Source organism: Archocentrus centrarchus, unplaced genomic scaffold (assembly GCF_007364275.1).
Source record: "Archocentrus centrarchus isolate MPI-CPG fArcCen1 unplaced genomic scaffold, fArcCen1 scaffold_37_ctg1, whole genome shotgun sequence".
Taxonomy (NCBI): domain Eukaryota; kingdom Metazoa; phylum Chordata; class Actinopteri; order Cichliformes; family Cichlidae; genus Archocentrus; species Archocentrus centrarchus.
Genome location: NW_022060264.1, coordinates 1,750,445 through 1,774,085, shown reverse-complemented (window position 1 = coordinate 1,774,085; position 23,641 = coordinate 1,750,445). Strand labels below are relative to the sequence as shown.

The 23,641-nt window shown below is 40.4% G+C and overlaps 1 protein-coding gene across 1 annotated transcript in view; it reads left to right on the top strand.

Moving 5' to 3' along the window:
* LOC115776801 (golgin subfamily B member 1-like) overlaps positions 1–23,641 on the top strand; it is a 39,158-nt gene that overhangs the window by 10,442 nt on the left and 5,075 nt on the right. Inside the window, 10 exon segments of the mRNA XM_030724574.1 lie at positions 5,631–5,737; positions 6,665–6,743; positions 8,731–8,864; positions 9,004–9,051; positions 9,408–9,517; positions 11,442–11,610; positions 11,696–11,800; positions 11,903–15,644; positions 15,647–16,386; positions 16,603–23,400. Of these exon segments, the coding sequence (XP_030580434.1) occupies positions 5,631–5,737; positions 6,665–6,743; positions 8,731–8,864; positions 9,004–9,051; positions 9,408–9,517; positions 11,442–11,610; positions 11,696–11,800; positions 11,903–15,644; positions 15,647–16,386; positions 16,603–23,400 (12,032 nt within the window).

The window sequence follows — 23,641 nt, the reverse complement described above, 5'->3', positions numbered from 1 at the left end:
CAGTGTGCAAAAGTATTCACTGAAATTTTTGCCCATTTTTCTTTGCAAAACAGCTCAAGCTCAGTCAGATTAGATGGAGAGCGTTTGTGAACAGCAGTTTTCAGATCTTGCCACTAATTCTCGATTGGGTTTAGGTCTGGACTTTGACTGGGCCGTTCTAACACATGAATATGTTTGGTTTGAAACCATTCCATTGTAGCCCTGGCTTTATGTTTAGGGTCGTTGTCCTGCTGGAAGGTGAACCTCCGCCCCAGTCTCAAGTCTTTTGCAGACTCCAACAGGTTTTCTTCCAAGATTGTCCTGTATTTGGCTCCATCCATCTTTCCATCAACTCTGACCAACTTCCCTGTCCCTGCTGAAGGGAAGCAGCCCCAGAACATGATGCTGCCACCACCAGTGGGGATGGTGTGTTCAGATTGGTGTGCAGTGTTAATTCTCCGCCACACATAGCGTTTTGCATTTTGGACAAAAAGTTCAATTTTGGTCTCATCTGACCAAAGCACCTTGTTCCACATGTTTGCTGTGTCTCCAACAGCTTCTGGCAAACTGCAAATGGGACTTTTTATGGTTTTCTTTTAACAATGGCTTTCTTCTTGCCACTCTTCCATAAAGACCACATTTATGCAGTGCACGACTAATAGTTGTCCTGTGGACAGATTCCCCCACCTGAGCTGTGGATCTCTGCATTTCGTCCAGAGTCACCATGGGCCTCTTGGCTGCATCTCTGATCAGTGCTCTCCTTGTTCGGCCTGTAAGTTTAGGTAGACGGCCTTGTCTTGGTAGGTTTACAGTTGTGCCATACTCTTTCCATTTCCAGATAATGGATTGAACAGTGCTCCGTGAGATGTTCAAAGCTTGGCAAATCTTTTTATAGCCTAAGCCTGCTTTAAACTTCTCCACAACCTTATTCCTGACCTGTCTGCTGTGTTCTTTGGACTTCATGATGCTGTTTACTCCCCAATATTCTCTTAACCAACCTCTGAGGCCGTCACGGAGCAGCTGTAGTTGTACTGAGATTAGATTACACACAGGTGGACTCTTTTTAGTCATTAGCAGTCATCGGGCAACTTCTGAATGCATTTGGTTGCACTCAGAGAAAAGAGGGCTGAATACTTTTGCACACAGCACTTTTCAGTTTTTTATTTGTAAAAAATGTTTTGAATCATGTATAATTTTCTTTCCACTTCACAATTTTATACCACTTTGTGTTGGTCTTTCACATTAAATTCCAGTGAAATATATTTATGTTTGTGGTTGTAATGTGACAAAATATGGAAAAGTTCAAGGGGTATGAATACTTTTGTAAGCCACTGTACCATAGTTGCAGCTGTGGTGCTGATATGTCAACTTAGTTCTGGCATCACTGTGCCTCAGATAAACTTCAGTGCTGTACGCTGGTGCAATCTGCTCTTGAGGCTCGACTAAATGGAATAGCGTCATGCAAATTTCATGCAATTTATAAACATTATTGGAAACAGCTACCAATATAGAATAAAGTAAGTGATGAACATTCTTTGTTACACTTTTCTGTGTTATACTTTTTTAAAGCTTCTACATAAAATAACAGGAACAGTGCTGGGGAACATCCAAAGTTCACCAAGTTATCACTACACACAATAATACTTTGTATAAAGAGAGTCAGATTGTTTTAGCACTAACATGATTGTTATTCCTGCTAGCACATGCAGAGTTTAAATCAAACTGAGAAATATATGAAGTTACCAGTTTGATGCCTCACTGAAATTAATTTGGTCTAAAATATTCCCACAGTCAATCATACCTGTAACACTGACCGTAAAGTTTAGTTCTTACTGAAACACTTTAAGAGCTGTAAATGTAGCTTTATGATCATTCTGAGGCTTTAGTTTGTGTTTCTGTTGAAGTGTGCAGGGGAGGAAAATATTGTTCAGCAAAACCCAGTATGAATTAGTAATTACCCTAATAATAAACTTGAATTGTTTTTTGTAGAGAAAGATCCAGTTTGTTTTACTGTTTTCCTCATGTTCCCCTGTTGTTTGACTGAACAGTACCTTTTTTCTTTTATTTTTTCTCATCCTCACTGTTGTCATTGGTGAGATTTGGCTTATTCTGTGCTGCCTCCCATCTCATGGAACTCCACCCCACCCCCAACCCCCACCCCACCCCCCGCCTCTTCTCCAGCCCCTGCTCCAGGGATGGGAGCAGCCACCCAGAACAGTTTCCCATCAGTTTTGTGCATGCAGGCTCCTCCAAACCTCCAGTGTAGCTCTTGCACACTGTACTGCCTGCAGTTTCCCTGAGTTTTGCCTTTGCTGGGGCAAACGACAGGCAGTGCAGTGCCAGGCTGCACTTTAGAGTCTGCTCTTTGGTTTCTCTTTTCTCCTGTGTTGTTCTTCTGTTCCATTCCTTTACCCCTTTCTTTTCCTCTGTCCTACTGTTTCTTCTTACCAGCTTTTGATTACTGTGTGCTAAGATATTTTAAATCACAAACAATAATAACCTGGTGACAATATAATTAAAGAAATTTGCTGCTCTCTTGTGGTGGGATGACTAGGTTTGCACTAACCCTGTTTAGAGGACTAATGCATGTAACTTTTTCAAAGCTGCTGACATAAGGGCCTGTGCTTCATATGGGACAGATACCATAACTGTATTTTGCTTTATGGGCTAATGTTGTTGAAGTTACAGCTTTTCTTAATTTCTATGAGTGTGCAATAGTCTCTGATGTAAGAATCAGGATATTCAATAAATAGTTATTTATTGAGAGCTTAATACAACTGTACATAAATTGTCAGCTACTCAGGTAATTGTTCACAGCGCAGGGATGCACATTTCAGTTTTGGGATTTGGTTTTTATTTAATTTTTTTGGTATATGAAAATGTATACACTCTCTGCTTCAGTTAGCACATTTCATTTTAATGAGTTCTTTTGTCTTCAAAAATGTGAAGTATCTACATTACTGCTCAACAACAGAATTCCAGCTGTGCTCCTGCTGCAGCTACATGGAGGAAATGCACCAGGAATGCTTTCAACTTCTCTCAGTGATCATTTTACATGTAAATACAGACAAAAATCACAGCACAGGTGCAGTCTTTAACTCATGTGGGTGATGGTGTCACAGTTCTAAAATCATGCACAAACCTTTTGATTACAGCTCCCTCTGTTCTGTTCAGACTCAGTTTGTCCACCTTGGTTACCCAGATAAAATGTAATAATAGTGCTAAACATGCAGTTATTTTATATAGAAGAGTCGTGCACAAATGATTCAAGTTACATGAAGCCAACATCATTCTCACAGTAAGATGGTTAATGGTCTCTTTTAATACCAGTTATGACTGTTGATTTTGAAGTTGTGGTTGTGTGCCACAGACTATTAAATTGCTCAATCAGTCAAGTGTATTTGACATCAATGAACCAATTTCAAATAATAAAACTCAAAAGATTCAAAAATCAACTGAAAGCCCGCACGAAAAAATTATGTTTTATGTATAAAAAAAATTGCAATTAATTGTAGTTTTATCAAGCCATGTGTTCCACTCCACTAGCATTTTATTTGTGTGCTGACAGAAAATTTTAGGAAGGTTTTGTCCTTCATCAGACCCAGTCTGAAGGGAGAGTTTGTCTTAGTCATGCCCACTGGTGTAATTTTGGTCATTTCATTCAGATGAAGTTACTACAGGAAGCATTCATGCTAACCTGCTTATGTTGTTTATGGTGTTTTCAAATGTTTTAAAGTAATGGTCTCACTCGTTGAGCATTCACATGAAATTTGGTTTAAACAGAAAGTTGTGTTTAAGGTCTGTGGTGAAATTGCATAAGGTCCCTGGTTCATTCCCAGCAGGAGATGCCCTTTGGGGTTGCATCAGGAAGGGCATCCAGAATTAAAAAATCTGCTAAATCAGAAACATGCAGAGCTACCTGCTGTGGCGCCCTCTTGTGAATAAGGAAGTAACTGAAAGTAGTTTTAAATACATTCTAAGCTGAGCGTTTCTGTTTTGAAGTTGCAGCCCACCATGTCTGCCTCCAATGGGCTCTAAGAACTCTGTTTAATTACTCTGTCCAATCAAAGCCATTTCTGAAAAACACAATTAATTCAGCAAAATCTGGGAGGTATCCAAGAGGGGTGGCATGGAGGAAACAAGAATGAGTCAGGGGGACGGGGGCATGGGAAATCAGGAAATTCACACACCAAGCCACTTGAAAATTGTTTCATGTTCATTTTGGACAGACTTGATGTCATATACATACATTAAAAGGCCTGGCTGCACTGTAATAATAATGTGGCTGATGTAAGTGCAAGATTTATTACAGTAGCAGGTGTTTTATTTTACTGTTGTAAAAAAAAAACAGTGTCACCTGTATACTTGGTTTCTCAGACCACCTTTATAATGTAAAGTTAGGGAAAGGCAAAAGACATAACCAGTGTGGAAGAGAGGAAGTTGTTTCATAACTAAAAAATGTATATTTTTTAAAATCCATAACAGGCATATTCACAACAAGAGCATTATTGTTTAACATTATAGATTAATCATGAATTGCATTGAGGAAAACAGGTCACAGCTTTTCATGCATCAATGGGGGGGGTTACTAATAAGATGTTACATCTGTCCTGTTCCTGCATGTTCTTTATTGTAATCCCTGCTGCTGTAGTCAGTGTGGGTGAAATGCCCAGCATGTGGCAGACTGGCTCTATTCTGCTGGAGACTTGATTCAGCACTGTGAGGCTAAATGATTGTTCACTGCTGTGCTGTTAAAATCATTTTGGATTACAATACAGTGTGATTTTTAATGCACATCTTTGCTTAAATCTGCCTGTGCGCTGAACCCACACTGACCGTGCTTGACACACTGAACTCCTTTTCTTTTCCTGCACCCACCTTTGTTTTGAGCTGCCGCCTTTTCCTTCCCGACCCGTCAAAATCGGCCTGTTGTCACAAAACCGATGGGAACATGGTTAGTGTAATCAATTCGACATTCCCCTGCTTGCATCCTTTGCTGCTAAATGAAAATCCAAGTCAAAGCACCACGAGAATCCCCTCAGATATGCACCTGCCTGGTGTTTCTCTAAATAACTCTGCATCCATATTGAGCTTCATCACACAGTGATGAAGCACTTGCTTTGAATGTGACTCATGAAGATGGGCTCTCTCCTTCCTCCCACAGCCACTTTTCCTCCCTCTCTCCCACTTGTTTGAATGCTGTTTTTCTTTGCTATGTAAATTAGGTATGCATGGCTCTGACCAGAATGTTGCTTTTGAAGTGTTTCTCAGGTTCACATACCTTATGCAAATACAAAAGTGCATACATGCCTGGAGTAACTTTCCATTTTTCCATCCTCACTTGTTATCACTGTACTTCACTTCAGTCTTACTATCTTTCTCGTCGCCTACACTATTGGATTCAACGGTTTTCTTTGTCACAAAGTATATTTGTGGTGTTAAAAGTGTTTCACCAAACCAACAGCATCATCTTTGCCATCATGCTTCTTGTCGACTCTCCATCTTTGTCATCCTTCCATAATTCTGTCTAGTCCACTTTAAACCCACTTCCCATCCATAAATACACCCTCAATCCAATCCACCATTCCCCTTTCCCTGTGGCACAAAACTGATTGAGGATGACTGGTTCTTTCCTGGCTGCTCCGATCCAGCACTGGTCACTCGGCAGCAGGAGTTGGAGGAGGAGCTGGTTCAAGCTCGGGGGCTCAGCCACCACAGGGCCAAGAAGCTGGCAGCTACAACCCAGCGAAGCCTGCAGGTAGGTGGTTCATAGTACTGACAGTACCATGGTTATACCAGCATGGCCTCAAACATTTGCTATGCTATGGGATACTTGAAATGTTCCCATATGCATCATATTTAAAAATGCTAACTGTATAACTTAATACCAATCAATCAGGAATCATTTTTCAGATCCTGGGCGATATTTGTCAGCATTTTCTGTATAAAATAATCAAACTCTGATCAAGGTGATGATGGTCCTTCTAGAAGAAATTCTCACAACCCAGCAGTCATCTTAAAATGCTTTTTTTTGGCTAGTTATTTTAAAGCGTTATTCATATTAACTTTGATATCAGTTGCTGCAGGCATCTGAAAACTGCACATGACACCAGTCACAGAAATAATCTGGTTAAAAGAAGTTGTTATAAAATTAGGTTTAAAAAGCTTTTTCACTCCTGGAGGTTATGTCCCTAAAATTCTTCCATAGATTTTAGTTCATTTAGAGGAGGTAAATGCATGTAGTGCGTTATATTTTTTTCCCCTAAATTACAGATTTTGAAAAATGAAAGTAAACTGAGTGGCTGTAATGAGGCCTAGTATAAGTTAAATAAGACTGATTTTTTTTTTGAAGTGTCAAATGCACATAACTACTCTAGCATAAACCCTAAAATTGAGAGGTGGAAATGAGAACAATAGGTCATCTTAAAAAATTTGGATACCATTTTCCTATTTTTGAGTTAATAATGGAGCTTGAACTGGAAGCTTAGCCCCAAGGCTGGAAGCTGGCAAAAAATGCTGGCTTGACTTTATTCGAATAGAAAGAATCGTCCCGTCACTGCCTTTGTTATATCCTGTTTGCCTTGTACACAACAGACTTATAAAAACAACAGTTTAGATTTTTGTTGGAGTTACATTTTCTACATGTCAAATGATTACTTTAAAAATGTACTGCCCTGCTTGGCAGGAGGACTTTGAGCTTGATGGGCAGGACCCACGAAGTGTCTCAGAGAGTACGACACCAATGGAGGGGGAGAACATGGGAGGTTGGTGGCCCGAGTACAGTACTCCTGACACAGGTGTGAGACCTGCTAGACAGTTTGCACTGGCATGCACACAGTCACCTGCACATTACTTTGGGAGACCTAAGCTGTCTATCTTTTTTGTTTGTTTTTTGGTTTCACCATAACACCATAACTTAGTGTATTAAGTGTTGGTTTTTTGGTGCTGGTTGGTTTATTCTGTTTTTCATCTAACCTGCTGCTATATGAATGTATGGCCTGTGTTATTTAAATTGGCTTAATATTATTATTTATTGTTAGTAATATTATTAAAAGGGGTAGCTTGGTTTAGCTTGCTTTTATTTCTGCTTACACAATGTAGCAAGCTAAATTTAAGTTCATCCCATTATGGAGACAAAAAGTGACTTGAGCCCAAGAGTTTCATTTTTATACTTTGTCATTTATGTTAATCAGTTTCCAGTATTTTGGGGACATGTGCATGCTGGTCGAGCTGGCTAGTGTTTGTGTCTTAATGATCTGAATTCATGTGACATGATATAAATGTAGGCGGCAAGATGCTTCCCATCTGTGGTAAGTTTATTTATTTTTTTGGTTGTTTGCATGGTCAACTATTTCTTTTTCTTTAATCCCTCTCATCCTGGCTTCTGCTTCTTCTTGTTACTGTTCATAAAACCAAAAAATACACCAGCAATAAATCACACAAACAAAACAAAAACATCCTAAGATGAAGATTAGAATTAAGTGTGTTTTGGAAAACTGGTGTCATTTTTGGTTGTTTGTGGCTAATCCTTCAGCATTAGATTTGCATTTAACATGTGACTTCTAAGCAATAAATGAAGCTGTCTTTAATGCTCTTAAGAGATGCACTTTTCTCAGAATTTGGATTTTGTTATTGCTGATTTATAGTGATTCACTTTTTATTGGAAGGAATCGTACTTTTTCTAAGGGATACACCAGTCCAACTGTTTCCATTTCTGATATGGTATAGATACCTTTGCCTCAGGTTTCTGCTGATCCAGAGTACTGATCTGATACCAGTATTAAATGAAGCTGTAGTCCTCACTGTGAGAAAGCAACTGGGAGTTCTTTGATATTTAAAGGTTCAGTCACACTAGAATAAAAATAGAAAGGCAACATCCTTGCAGATAGGAAAAATGGGTGGTTTCCCACTGATTAAATTGAATTTAGAATTTTTTCACATTTGGCGACTGATTACAAGTAGTCCCCGTAACCACTTTAGATCGCAAGACAATTGCACAGGTTGTCTGGTAGGAGAACAATATAGAATTATTTATTTTTGAAAAAGTCTGCCCACTACGTCGGCCCTTTGTCACAGAGACCAGTTCAGCTTTTCGGTCAAGCTCAGGTTGATATTGGATCCATATGTTGGGCTGATGCATCCCTACTTTTCCCCAGCTTTTCCACTAAAGTAGAGCTGTCTAGTTGAATTTTCAGCACCTTGGCTGTGACAGAATGACTCAACAGTTTAAAAATTCAGCAAACGGAGGAAATTTTTCTTTCTGTGGCTGATGATCCAAAAATCCCTCCAAGTACTGCTTTTCAGTTTGTGGGGTTATAAATTGTTTAGCACAGCTTGCTTATTTCTGCACCATTTTTCTGTGTTAACAAACGCACAAAACAGACCAAAAATATCCTGTTTTTTTTTTTTTTTACATTGAAAGGCAGATTTAATTTTTTAAATTTTTTCACTTGTTTGAGCTTTAACGTAACTCTGAAATAAAAGTGACAACCCTACAGTTTAGTGTCCCATTTGCGCTACTAGTTACGTTTTGAATTTTTAAACATCTGTTAAGAAATGTTAAAAAAAAATAAATAAGTGAAGGGAAATAGAACTTTATTACATTCCCTTTTAGCATTTGCTTTACTGCTAAAATTAGAGCAGGAGAAGTGCACAGTATGCTAGTTTATTCTGTGAAGTTTTACAGATAGCTGCACCTTACTGGCCTTTATTTGTATCCACAGTATTTATTCTCTCTCCTAATGATTCCAGATGGCCTGCGGTCTGTTGTGGAGGAGCTGGAGCTGGAAAGAAACCAACTACAGGAGCAGATACTGATCCTGGAGGAGCGCTGCCAAGACCTGGAGGATCGACTGCAGCTGCAGGCTCGTATAGAGGCATTACAGGTAACCCAACCCAACATCACACCATATGTGGTAGCCCCAGGGTTAACTCAAAGCAGCATTTGTATAACATACCTACTGTTGAGTAAATGATGAGTGAACTGCATGGACTGGGATTTTGTAACAAATCCTTCTAACACAGGTGACGTTTGATGTAGATGAAGATGAGCAGCCAAATTGGGTCTCTCAGGTGTGTTGGGTCGCTCATGTCTGTGTGCGTTAGAGAGCACCTCTGGCGGTGATGGCTAATGGTGTGGTGTGCTTGTTTAACCTTGGATATGTTCGTCAATACGTTCGCTTAAAGCACAAAGTTCTGTCGCAGACTCACAGGTTATCCATAATTCACACTGCTGATCTTTGTAAATGTCAAATGTATTGAATATCAAAGTTCCTTTTCATCACAAATAGGTGACCGATAACAGTAACAGATTTTATGTTGTTGCTGTTTTCAGCAGGTCTGATGTCATCCATGTTTGTGTGCAGTGCAAATGTCTTCATCAAGTGCTTAAAAATTGTGTATTGATGTTTGTTTTTCTGCCACTGCAGAACGAGTCAGAGAAACTGCAGAGCCAACTGGCCACTGTCAGAAGTCAACAAAGCAGAGAGGCAGAGAAGCATCAGCTGCTGGTTAATAGCCTCAATGAACAGCTCAAAGGGTAAGCTAGTGTGACCAAAGTGCATCGGAATTTGTCTTCAGTTCTTTTCACAAAGTAATGTATTAAGAGTGATGTGACATGCAACAGGAATGACTTATTGATTAATGTATTGACCTGTGAGTTACTGTATATGATATATGTGCTGTAAATGTTAGATCATCATTAGTTTTTCAAATTCTGCTAAAATAATTCATGTTTGCAATACTAAGGTATAGCAATAGTACAAAAAAAAGGAAAAATCCTTAAGTGTTTGGATTTTTCTAGTGAACTACGGGGCTGCAGGGTTGTGTAAACAACAGTAGTAGAATTTAATAGCTCCATCAACGTATATAAAGGACATAAAAAATAGACTGGAATGTACTATAAGCTCTAATAATTCAGATAGTAAAAAGAAAATGACTCGGCTAAACAGATTGTCTCTGCTGTATCCAGTACTCAGTTGGTGCAGCGGTGCTTTGCTAAAATGAAGCAAACTGCAGTGGATCACTCAGGCCAATCACAAATGGCGCACACACTTGCTCACTAGCTCACATCTGGCATGTTGCTCACTGGATATTTTCTCTTTTTTTGTACCGTTCTCTGTAAACTACAGAGATGGTTGAGTTGGTAAAATCCTAGTAGATCAGCAGTTTCTGTCCGGCACTATGTCACTATGTCCCCGTCAGAGTCACCTAATCACCTTTCTTGCCCATTTTGATGCTCAGGTTGAACTTCAGCAGATAGTTGTGACCGTGTCTACGTACCTAAATGTGATTGACTGATTAGATATTTGCGTTAATTAGCAGCTGAACACGTATACTTAATAAAGTGGCTTGCTAGTGCAAATATTTTTGATGTAATATAAATTTTCAACTTTTATCTCAGTTCATCAGTATTGATATATTGCATTACCTTAAGATTAAATTAATGTAGGTTATTAATATACAAACACCATTTGGTTGCTGGCTTTGAATATAGTCGAGATATAGGAGAAACAAATGATTTCATCATTACTTTGCCTTGAGATTTCCAGAACTGCTAATTCTTCAGAGTGCTTTATGCAAATGCTTTCCCATTCATTTAGTAGCACCATTACAGACAGTGTGCACACAGTCAATTTCAGACAATAAAGCTTAGCCACCAATTAGTGTTTTAAATGTGAAAGGAGATGTATTTGGGTTATTTTCAACATTGTTATTCAAGAGTATTTTAAAGCACCAAACCATTAAACATTTACTTGATTAAATTGGCTATGGGCAGATGGGTTAATCAAATTTCAGTCAACAAGCTAGCCCATACTTCACATCATCCTCATTTTTGTCTGTAAATGAGACAGTTTTTTAATAAACTAGTACAGTGGCCCTTCAGAGAGAATAATCCATGTTTTTTGTTGCTACAAGTTACAGATTTCCCATGCAGGCAATCATAAAATTATAGGTTTAGAAAAGAAGTGCTATGAGAATACACTCACTGTGTGTGTGTGTGTGTGTGTGTGTGTGTGTGTGTGTGTGTGTGTGTGTGTGTGTGTGTGTGTGTGTGTGTGTGTGTGTGAGTGTGTGAGTGAGTGAGTGTGTGAGTGAGAGTGTGTGAGTGAGTGAGAGTGAGTGAGTGAGTGAGTGAGAGAGAGAGAGAGTGAGAGAGAGAGAGTTTGCGCCTGTCGAAAAGGTGGATGTGTAGAGTGGGCAGACTGTGGGCTGCAGCCATCTTGAGAATCATGAGTGGTTCTCAAGATCAGTGAGTGAAGTCATTTTTTTTCACACCTCTTTAAAGCTTGTTTGAGGATTAAGACATGGTTTTATGGTTAAAGCTATAATTAGGTTTAGGTTAGGATCTGGCTTTGGCCTTTCATGATGGTTTCAGTTAGGGTAAAAGGCATTCATGTATGTACTATAAGAGTTGAATTATAAGTAAAACTTCCTCTGGTTGTCATTATTTTTTTCTTTAGACTGACTGACACACAGGAGTGCCTGGAAAGCTCCCTCATTGAGAAGGAGAATACTTTGGCCAAGACATCTGAGAAACTTGAGCTCATCAACAGCCTTCGAGAATCACTGAGTGAAAAAGACATTCAGTGCAAAGAGCTGTCTGACAAGCTCCTTCAGACTGAGCACACTGTAAGAGTTGGGGCTCCTTTTTTATTTTTGGTATGATTTGTCATGTTTTATCACTTCACATATGTTTTTTTTTCCCTTTTTTCAGCTTGAGAACATTTCCATGAAATGCACCACTTCAGAGAAGCAGTGCTCTGAGTTGAAAACAGAAGTTATGGACCTCACACAAAAGCTGAGTGTGCTGAAAGAGAAGGTATGCTTAAAATCTAATTTTTTTTTATTTTTTTATTTCATTGTGTTGAATAAAAAGATTGAGAATAAAATCCCAATGCTGTTTTTATGTCATTTTTTTCAGGCACAAAAACAAGAAATCACCATAGAAACAATGCAAACTGATCTCGATCAGACAAACGAGGAGCTGGACAAACTAAACAGCTCCCATTTGGAAGAACGAGCCCAGCTCATTCATGACCTTCAAAGCTGCGAGCGAGAAATTGATATCCTTAAAGATGCTCTGGTGGAAAAGGATAAGGAGATATCAACCCTTGTTGGGAACATGGCTGAGGATGCAGAGCAGGTCACAGCACTGAAGCAGGAGATCAAACTCAAAGACGAGAGCCTGGTTCAAGTAGAAAATGCACTGCGTAAGGCAGAGAGGGAGGCCGATATAATGAAAGAGTCACAGAATTCAGACCAGCAGGCCCTCAATAGTAAAATCACAGAGCTGGTGGAGAAAATTAAGGAAGCAGAGATGGAGCTGGTCAAGGTCAGAGATGAAAGAGAGTCTAAAGTGTTAGAGGTGGAACATTTAATTAAGCAGGCTGAAAAGGATAAGTCGTCTATTCGGGACCTTCGAGCGGAGATCCAGAAGCAGACTGTGAGCCATCATAATCATCTTTCTGAATGTGAAACATGCATCACTTCACTGAAGGAACAGCTGGCGATATCTGCACAGAAATTACAGGAATCAGAAGGACTTGTTTTGCAGCTTAAGGACAGAAATACCATTAATGACAAACTACAACAAGAGCTTAACGAGAAAGAGCAGACATATGAAAAAGAACTCAAGTCTTTCAAGGAAGAACAAAATAAGCTTTTAGCACAGGTGGAGAAATATAGGAGTGATGTTCGTACCTTGTCAAAGCAATTAGAGGAGCAAGTTCAGAGTGAGCAGAGCATCAAACAAACGATGCAAGAGAAAATGGAAATGATAGCATCACTCGAAAACCAACTAAAACAGGTCAAGGATGAGGGGCAGAAATTCAACACTGAACTGCAACTGCGGGATTCAGAAAATGAGAAACTGTGCACCGAACTTCAAAGCAAATCTGAAAATATCTCCACGCTTGAGTGTGTCTTAAAAAGTGCAACGACTGAAAAAGAACAGCTCCAAGAAAATCTTAAGGGGCTGAATGAGGAGCTTGAACTTGAACGTAATAATGTGAAAGAGCTAAATGAAAAGGTTACATCTGCTCTGGAATTCAAAGGCAGTCTGGAGACTCAAGTGCACTTCCTTACAAAAGAGAGAGAGAGACTTGAAGTGGAAGTGACCGAGCGTGCAAAAAATATTTCACAGGTTACAGCTGAGATGGATTCCTTGCAAGCCAAAATATCTGTGCTGGAAACGCAACATTCACAAAATACCACAATTATTCAAGTGCTGCAGAAAGCTAAAGAGGAACTAACTGTTCGAACTGTTGAGCTAAACAGAGTTCTTGAGCAAAGCACACATTCAAACTCGGAGATCTTGTTGGCAAAAACAAATGAATGCAGTGATCTCCAGCAGCTGCTTAGGGAGAAGGAGGAGACAGTGACCCAGCTGCAGGAACAAGTGCAAACCTTGATGTCTAAGGTAGACAAAATGCACCATGACATGGTAGAAAAAGAGCAGAATCTCACTGAACTTCAAGCACGAATAGAGGCCCAACAAAATGAGTATGCACAGCTTCAGGAAACTCTGTCTTTACTTCAAGAACAACAAAACAGCCTGAAGTCCGGGCTGTTGGAGAAGGATGCAATGTTTAAACAAAAGCAGGAGCAGTTCCAGAGTTTGCAGAATGAAATTGAAAACCAGAAAAATATTGTATCCAGGCTGCAAGCTGAGGCGAAATCACTTAACGAGGAACGAACACAGCTCAGGCAGCAACTTGAAGAGAGAGAAGAAATGTTGGAAAATACAGCGCAGCAGTGCCAAAAGCACAAAGATGAACTGAATAACACAAACACAACTATCAAGTCTCTGAGTGACCAAATCAGTGTCATGGAGGAAAATGCCAGAAAGCTTGAGTGTGAAGCTGAGCGGCGTCAAACAGAGCTGGCTAGCTTAAACAGCCAAGTCCAAGCTTTCACCGAGGACAACCGCCAACTTCATGCTGCTTGTGAATCTAAAGAAAAGGAGCTTACTCAGCAAACACAGCTTCTCTCTGACCTTGATGGACAGCTTAAGACAGCTGTTGAACAGAACTCCAGTTTTAACGTGAAGATTAGCAGTCTGATAGAAGATAATCGAAGACTAAAGGAAGAGTTAGCACAGAAGATGAAATCAGTTGCAGAGCTTAGTGCTGAGAGAGATGTACTCCAAGAAAAAACTTGTGGCCTTGAAATTCAAATCTCAGATGGTCAAAAAATAATTGCTGGACTGTTGAAGGAGAAGGAGGAACTCGCTTTTGCCACAGATGAATTAAAAAAGATCCTCAAGGAAAGCGAACAGGCAAACTCTGTAGGTCTACTCGAGAAAACAAGTGAATGTGCTAATTTATTGAAAGCACTGAGGGAGAGGGATGAACAGTTTCAGGGTTTACAAGAGCAGGTTGATGGCTTAAAAATGCAAGTTAGTCAACTGAGCACATCCTTGGTTGAAAAAGAACAAACAGTGTCAGAACAGAATTCACACATCAAGACTCAACAGAACCAGCTGCTGCAACTTCAGGATACCATATCCATGCTTCAGGAGCAGGGATCAGTTTTAAAGTCGGGGTTAATGGAGAAAGATGCCATGTTGCAACAGAAAGCAGAGGAATGTAGTGTGCATCAGAAAGAAGTCATGCTACAGAAAGAGCTCGCATCACAGATGCAGGCTGAAGTAGTGTCCCTCAGGAAAGAGTGCTTGGAGGCCAAACAGCAGCTAGAGCAAAAAGAACAAGCATTGAAGGAAGTAACACACGAGTTCCAAAACCATAAAGATGAGCTGAATAAACGAAATGAATCTGTCATTTCGCTCAGCAGTCAGCTTGGGGCCATGAATGAGAGTGCTGCTCAGATGGAGGTTGAAATTACTAACCTGAAGGCATCTGTGCAGAAACTCACTACAGAAAATTGTCAGCTGATCCAGGAGGATGGCCAGAGGAAGGCAGAGATAACTGATTTTAAAGACAACATTCAAGCCTTCAGTGAGCAGAATGCTAGATTGAAATCTGAGCTTCAGAAGACCGTGGCAGAGCTGTCCAAAGCACATGAAGAAGTTGCAAATCTCAAGACAGCAGTCTTCGATAAAGACAACAAAGTCAAAACAGCACATTCAGAGAAGGAGATTCTCAACTTGGCCATCCAAGGAAAAGATGACACCTTAAAACAGCAGGAGAATTTGATCCAGCAGCTTAGCGGTAAGATTGCTGAGCAGGAGGAGCAAATAAAAGAGAAAGAAGGCAAAGTTTTGGAGCTTAAAGATTCTGTGTGTACACTCAGAGGCCAAGTTGACAGTCTTACTTCAGAGTCTTCCATACTGAAGAATACTTTGGAAAAAAAGGAACAGTCAAGTCTTGAATATCAAAGTACTTCTTTTGCTGCCTTTGAAAATCTGACTTCACATCTACAAGCCAAAGAGGCAGAATGTGAGAGCTTGAAAGAAAAGATATCACACCTTGAGGAAGCTATCTCAAAGCTTAACAACAACCTGCATGTACAGATGTCTGAAGTGGCAAAGCTCAAAATGACCTCGGAAGAAAAAGAAGCTGCTCTTTTGGAGCAGTCGAAAGCTCTCCAGAATTTTCAGCAAAGAGCAGATGAAGCGTTGCACTTCAAAACTCAGTTCATGGAAAGTACAGACTTGGCATCCCAGCTACAAAGTCAAATTCAATTACTGTCAACTGAGTCTGAAAATGTAGAAAGGCAGCAGAAGAAACCCAAAGTGCCTTCAATAATCTGCAAGAGAAATATGCTGCTAACCTAGAAGAATTACAAGACTTGAGGAAGACACTGTTTCAGAAGGCAGATGAGGTGTCTAACCTTCAGACGTTATTGGATGATTCTAATAATGAATATCAGACTGCAAAGACCACCATAGAAACACTGAGAAATGAGTTATCTGGAGTGCAGGATAAATTGGAGAAAGCCAAAGACTTGAACTCCAGTCTTTCAAAAGAAAAGGACGATGCATTGACTTGTCATCAAACAAATGTGTCATTGCTGACTGTTGAAATAGAAAGACTCAAATCACAACATCTTCAGGTCGTGGCACAGATGAACGCACTGACAGAAAACCTTGAACAGAGAGAAATGGCTCTCCATGCAATCAATAGTCAGTACATTGCCCAGTCCAAAGATGCATCTCAGCTGGTTTCAGAAATGCAGAAACTAGAAGAGCAAAATAAGAGACTGAATGAGGAGATCATTTTATCAAAGGAAGAGCATCATAAGCTTCACGCAGCTCTCAGTAATGAAAACACACATTTGAAAGAAGAATTTAGGAAACTTTTTGCAGAGAAGGAAGAGCTTGAAGAACGACATCAACTAACACTGGCATCGCAAAGGGAGCTGCAGGTTCAAATGGAGCAGAAGTCCAGCAGCATGAATGAGCTCGTGGAGAGAATGACATCTGAGAAGCAGAACCTTCAAGCAGAGGTTAGTGCTAAAGAGGAAGACATTTTTCAGTTGAAAGAAAACATTCAAAAGATAGAACAAATTCTGCAGGATTCAGAGAAAGAGTGGCTGTTAGTTCTGGATAGAGAAAAGCAGGAAAAGAACCTTTTTGCAGAACAATTGAAAAGTGTTGAAAATGAGATTAAATCTAAAGATGATAAAGTAAATGCTTTAAAACAGGACTTGGACAGCTTGCAGGAGAAACTAGCAGAGGCTTCAGCTGCCATTAGGGAGGGCTCTGATCAACTGAGTGCAAAAGAGTTGGAGGCGTCAGCATCCAGAATTCAGCTCGAGAATGTGTTAACATCTATCCAGGAAAAGGAGAATGAGAACCATATTTTGCAGCAGGCTCTGAAAGCTGCAGAAGATGAGTTACAAAAACCTGTGAGAAAAACTGACAAAGTTTCCTCTGTGTTGAAATCTTCCCTCTCCAAGAGATCTTCTGCTTCTTTGCAGGACATGATAAAACATCTACAAGAAGATCATCAAAATGAGATGGATGCTTTGGAAAAAAAGTTGACTGAAACAGTTGCAGAATTGGAAAGAACACAGAATTTACTTAAGGAGAGAGAGGAGAATAATGGCGAGAAGGGTCAACAAATAGCTCTTTTGCAAGAGACTGTGGAGCATTTACGAACTCAGCTTAATACTGAAATAGTGATAGTGAAAGAAGCTACTGTTAAACACTCTTCTTTATCTAATGAATTGCAAACAAAAGATGAACAAATCAGCTGCATGACCATTCAGATCAGTCAGCAGAAGGAATTACTTGCTGGGCTTACTCAGCAGATAAAGGAAAAAGATGCGTCCATTGCTCAGGTCATGGAGTCTGCCTCAAATGAGAGAATGAAACTTGGTGAGGAAAATAGCTTGCTATTATCACAATTAAAGAGCACCGAACAAGCATATGAAGAGATTTCTCAACAATTAGAGAAACATATTTCACACAGTTCAAGTGAAACTGAGAAAAATAATTTAGAGAAACTCATACTAATGAAGGAAAAGGATGAGCTACAGAGTGAGCTCACAAAGGTATCGAAAGAAAAAGATGCAGTGAAGAAGAAGCTACAAGCTGCTCTTATTGTGAGGAAAGATCTGTTGAGGAGGATTGAAGAATACGAAAACCAAAAAGAAGCGAGTGTAAGCAGTAAAACTGAAGTTTCGCTGTTGCAAAATCAATTGGATGAAGCCACAAATCAAGCTCAAGCTGCAGCAGAATTGTATAAAGAAAATGTTTCCCTACTTGAAAAGAAAATTCTTGAGAAGGAGGAAGAATTTCTTGAGCACAAAACTGAAAATGAAAGATTTGTGGGACAGTTGGAGTCAATGCAAACTGCATTAAATGGTAAAGAAGCTCATTTGTCAAAGGTTTTACAGAAGCTCAGTGAGAAAGACTCGCTAGTCAAGCAGCTGGAGTCCAGTGCTGCTGAGAAGGAAGAAGTATTTGAGCAGGATCGGAACAGTTTGTTGCAGAAATTAGAAGAGCTTCAAAATGAAATCAAGACATGTAAAAATGAGTTAAAGGACAAATCTGCTGCTGCGGCTAGTGCTGTTGACTTAGAAAACGAGCTTGCACGGGTCAAGTCAGAAAAGGCGACACTACAGAAGAAGGCCCAGGCTGCCTTGCTGGCACGCAAAGAATCAATGAAGAAAGCTCAAGAGAATGAAAAGAAATTAACTCAAGAGCTAGCTGAACTGAAAGACGACTATAAGGCCCTCTTGGAACAACACTGCCAGCAGACAAATGAGTTAAATGCAGTGCAGTTAAGCTTGGATGAGAAGACCAGGGAAATGGAGGACCTCCACAAAACCTCCGTTTGTTATCTGGATGAATTGGAAACTTTGAGACAGCTGGTTGAGGAGAGGGATAAAACTCTTCAAGATTTAAAGATGTCTTTGGCTGAGAAAGAGAGCCAGTGCCATTCTCTCTCAAGCCTGCAAACAGAGCTGGAAGCTACTAAATCCAGAGCTGAGAATATTTCTCTTGAGATGGCCAGTAAAGATGAGACTCTCATAGTCATGGAACAAAAAGCAGCTGTTCTGAAAACGAGACTGCAAATTGTAGAGAATGAATTAAGAGAGAAAACTGAAGAGGCTGACAAATATCGGGATGCAGTTAAAGATGCTGAGGCTAAGACCCAACAGGATCGGTCTTTATTTGATAAAAACAAAGCTTTAGAGACCCAATTAAACGTCCTTAAATCTGGTCTGGAGGAACATATGTATGCAGATGAAAAGAAGTATCAAATTCTAATGAAAGAAAAGGAGGCTGTTTTGGAGCAAAGTAATCAGATGAAAGCAGAACTTGAAACATTGGCTGCTTCAGTTTTGCAGAAATCCTTAGAAGTTTCAACCATCCAGAAGACACAAGCACAGACAGAGCAGCAGCTCACAGAGGAGAAACATGCTTTTGCTAAGGAGCTTGAAAATGTACAGCTACAATGCACCGAAACACAAAGGAATTTGGATTCATTGAAACAGGAAAAAGAAAGTTTTGTTCAATTAATCAGTGAACTGAGGGATGAGGTGACCACCCTGAGGAAGCAACTAAATGAGTCAGAGGAGGTAAATGAGCAGCTGCTAGAGAAGAAGCATGAAATATGCATTGAACAAGAGCTTCATAACAAGGAAGGGGCCTCTGTTTCTTGCAAATGTGCAGAAATCTTTGACGCAAAACTAAAAGAGAGAGATGATGCCTTGGTAGTTTCTCAGACTCGAGTTTCAGAAAAGGACGAACTAATTGCTGCCCTTGAACTTCAGCTACAACAGCAAATTAAAATGCATGAAATTGCTGTTGAAAAGATGAGAAGAGATAATGGTGAGCTTCAGAAATCTCATGATGAGGCCAGGGTGATCGATCAGGATAACCAAAGTAAAATTGCCCTTCTAACCAGGAAACTTCAAGCAGCTTTGGTTTCTAGGAAAGAACTCATGAAGGAAAATACAGCACTCAGAGAAGAAGCAGAGAATCTGTCAGCCAAACACGAAGCAAAGGAAGCAGAGTATTTTGCACTGCAGTCATCTTTGTTGATGTTAAAGCAACAAAATTTAGACCTGGAAGGTTCTGTGTCATCTGTCTCCAAAGAGAAAGTCAAACTCAGCACTGAAGTTGATAGCATCCTTAATGAGAATCGCAGCTTATCTGCAGCCTGCGAAAGTTTGAAACTAACCATAGAAAACATCACTCAGCAGAAACAAGCTTTCTCATGCCAGCTTGAATCTCTTAAAGACTCTCAAACAGAGGAGCTGTCTAAGTGGAAATCGAAGCACGCGGAGCTCAAACAAGAGTATGAGTCTCTTTTGGAAGCATATGAAAATGTCAGCAGTGAAATGGATAAAATGAGACAGCTTTTGGAGGGGGCCAAAAGAGACAGGCAGGAAGCCCTCCGAAAGGTACACAAACATGAAAGTGAGTTGGAGATTTTGGGGAAGCAAGCCCAAGAGCTGGAGGAAGAAAATGAAAGAATGAAACAGAGGATTCAAGTTTCCAAAGAGAAATGGATGAGAATTGAGGCACTGGAGGAAGAGAATGAGAAAATCAGAAAAGAGCTGATGGGGCTTGATAGAAACCACAAAATGGCAATGTGTGATCTAAGTGATAAAAACCAACAATTAGAGGCACAAAGTGGGCAGTTTAAGGAGTCGTTAGAGGCTCTCCGAGTGAAACTTACTGAGAGGGAAGCAGAAAATCTCCAGTTAGCAGAAAGGCTAGAAGAAGCTACGTGTTTACTAGAAAAAAAGAACTTGGAGTCAAATACATACACAAACAACATGCAGGTTAAACTTGATGAAGCACTCAGTTTGAATAGTTCACTAACTGCCCAGATTGAAGCTCAGAAAACCGAACTTGGTGCTCAAATGGAAATCAACAACTTGGTACAGAAGGAGAAGCAGACTCTTTCAGAGAGAATTGAGAAACTACAGAATGACTATGAATTGCAGTTAGGGATGAGAGATGATGCAGTTAAAGAACTCAAAGACATTATCACCAGGCACAGCCAAGAGACTATTAGCCTGAATGAGAAGGTTCGAATCTTGGAGGATGACAAGTCTCTTCTGCAAGAAGAGCTTGAAAGTGTTCAAGAAATCTCAGACAAAGTGAAAAACGAAAATGAATATTTGGAAACTGTCATCCTCAAGAATTCTGAAAGGATTGATGAACTGACTGAGTCTATCAGTTCCCTGCAGTCCCAGAATACACAGCTGTCCAATCAACTTGCATCCAGTAAGGAAATGAACAATCAAATTCGTCATGAAAAAGAACAGGAGCAGCTCAAGTTAGTCAAAGACTTTGAGGAGAAACTCAAAACAGTTCAGAGAGGCAGCGAGGGTTCGAAGACCATGAAGAAAGAGCTGCAAGAGCTACTCAAAGAAAAGCATCAGGAGATAAATCAGCTACAACAAAACTGCATCAAATACCAGGAACTGATTTTAGATTTAGAGAGCTCTTTGAAGAGCTCACAATCAACCTGTGAACACTTGGAGAAAGAACTGAAGAAAAACTCAGAGAAGATGGCAGATTTGGAGAAGAGAAGTAAACAAGCTGAAGCTGAGGTAATTATGCACAAGCGTGAGCTCCAGGAAGCCAAAGAAAAGATCGAGAGTGCCGAGTCTGAAAGAGACCAGCTGGCTCTTGAAGTATCACAGCAAAATAAACAGTCTGAGAATCAGAAATCACAGCAGTCACCTCAAAATATAGAAGAAGCAAAAATAAACTCTTACATGGAGAATCACTTTATGTTGCAGCAACAGATCGAGGATCTCACGGGCTTAAAAGAGAAAGAAAGTCAAAAAGTTGATGAGCTGAGGCAGCAGCTAGACTCTCAAGATCTGCAGATAAATACTCTAAAGAGATTGAATGAGACTTATGAAGCAAAGCTGTCTGCTTTAGCTTTTACGCCACAAGGGGCTGATGCTACCAAACGTTGGAATGACTTGTACCAAAAAACCTTACACGAGAAGGACAATCAACTTATCGAGCAAGGTTTCATCATCAAAAGATTTCTGGAAGATATGAGGATGAAAGATAAAGAGGTGAATGAGCTACGGGTGACCAAGTCAAGACTGGAAAGGATGCTGAATGAATACTCTGTAGCTGCCGCTGCACATCAGAGGCAGCTGTTTGTTGTGAGTGCGAGCAATGCTGAACTGAGTGAGACGGCAGAGCTTTTGACAATGCAGGTGAAGGAGCTCAGTGCTCAGGTGGAAAGAACAGAACAGGAAAAAAACACAGTGAAGCGACAGCTTGCTGACAAAGAAGACATGAATTCCCAAATGCAGCTCAGTCTACAACAAACGGAAAAGATAAATGCTGACATGGAATCTCAGCTGTTCCTTTTACAGTCTCAAAATGACAAAATTCAAGCTGACTTTCAGAAGCAGGAGGGAATTTCTCTGCAACTCAAAACACTCCTTCAGAGCAAAGATGCCGAGATCTCCTCTCTGTTGTCCTGTAAGGATGGTCAAATGTCAGGATACCTGGAGCAGCTGCATGCTAATTATCGTAACCAGGTGTTAGTTTATGAGGACAGGCTGACATCTTTACGATACCAAAAGGAAAAGGCTGACAAAGAGTTGAGAGTGCTCGAGGCCAAGACTAGAAGTCAGCAAATGAAAGTAAATAGATCTGTCCAAGAAAAGGAACAGATGGAAGCAAAAATGGAATCATTCAAGAACTCTATGGTGTCTTTGCAGAGTGAACGGGAGCGGCTGATGTCAGAATACAGGATACTTGAAGCAAAGAGTCAGTTAGGGTTAAAGGGTAAAGAGGGCTCTCCTGATGGGGAAGGTGGTGCAGCCAAAGGCCTTAAACATGAAATTAGAAAACTGTTACATCAGATGGACGATCTTAATTCCGAGAATGCTATGCTCAGGGCTCAACTGGTCCGATACAGGGAGGATTTAAATCAAGTTTTGTCTCTCAAGGATAACCAGTTGAAGGTGTTGCTAAAGAAGCAACAGGAAGTGATCAAAGACCTCGAAACCCAAAAGGCTGCGGCTGAAAAGCACCAAAGAGAGTCTCGATTGGAACTCCAAAAAGAAGAAGAGGCAAGCTGTGTATTAAAGGCTGAGAATTCTAAACTTAAAGCTCACGTGTCCAAACTGGAAGCTGAACTGTTAACTGAGAGAAAGGAAAGAGCATCAACAAATTGGGGCAAAGTGATTGCTGACCTGCAGGAAGCGGTTGCGACCAAAGCATCTGAATGTAATGACCTTCAGCAAAAACTTCTTTCTCAGAAGCTCTCAACTGATGAGCTCAAGGACAAAATGCAGCAGTTGGAAAATGAAACAGACAAAAAACTAGCCGAAGCTGAGGACAAGTACAATGGTGAGCTGGACGCCTTTGAGCGTGAAGTGGAACTGATGAGAACTGAGCGAGAAATTGCTGATCAGAGGCTGGCAGAGCTTGCTAAAGACCTACTTGAAACAGAGCAGCAGTTATCAGAAGCTAAATCACAAAGCAAAGATGCGAAGGCTCAGAATGAATCCCTGTGTAAGGCAATGGCTGCTTTGCAGAATGACCGAGACCAGCTCATTGAGGACTTCAAGGTCCTTAGGCAGAACTATGATGAAGAACTCAGAGGGACTCAGGCAGCCTTAAACAAGTTTGAGCGCAGTCTGCAGGATGCTACCTCAGACATGGCCATGCTTGCCAAAGAGAGGGACATCCTTATTCATAAATTAAAAGCCTTTGAGAGTAAAGATGTACACGCAGAGCTCAATAAGTTGTTGGACGAGCTGTCGAAGGCCTTGTCAGAAAAGGAAAGAGAACTAAAAAAGGTTGTTTTGGAAAATAACAATTACAGCAGGCAGCTGTCTGCATTTTCTGGATCCATGGCCAGCCTCCAAAACGATCGTGAGCGACTGATGGATGAATTGGCTGGTGCCAAAAGAGTGGTTGAGTCCAGGCAAGGGTCAAGCCCAGAGACTGTCTCAAGTGTGGAAAAGTCAAAGGGAAGTGGTGTCAGTGCCTTGGAGACTGAGTCAGATGGGCTGGTAAGTCAAGTCATCAGCTGTGTTTTAAGTTTGGCTGTTGCTTGCACTTCCTTTTTCTGCTGTGGTTCTGTTTTGCAGACAGCATGCAGAGTCAGCTCAGATGTGTTTTTGGTTTCACATACCATTGCTATGACTTGCATATTTTTTTTCAGTTAAATGCACATGCTGTGGTGTCTGTGAAAATTTCAGTTCAATGATATAAATTTTGAATGCTTTATTTTGTCTTTGTGATTGAGCACAT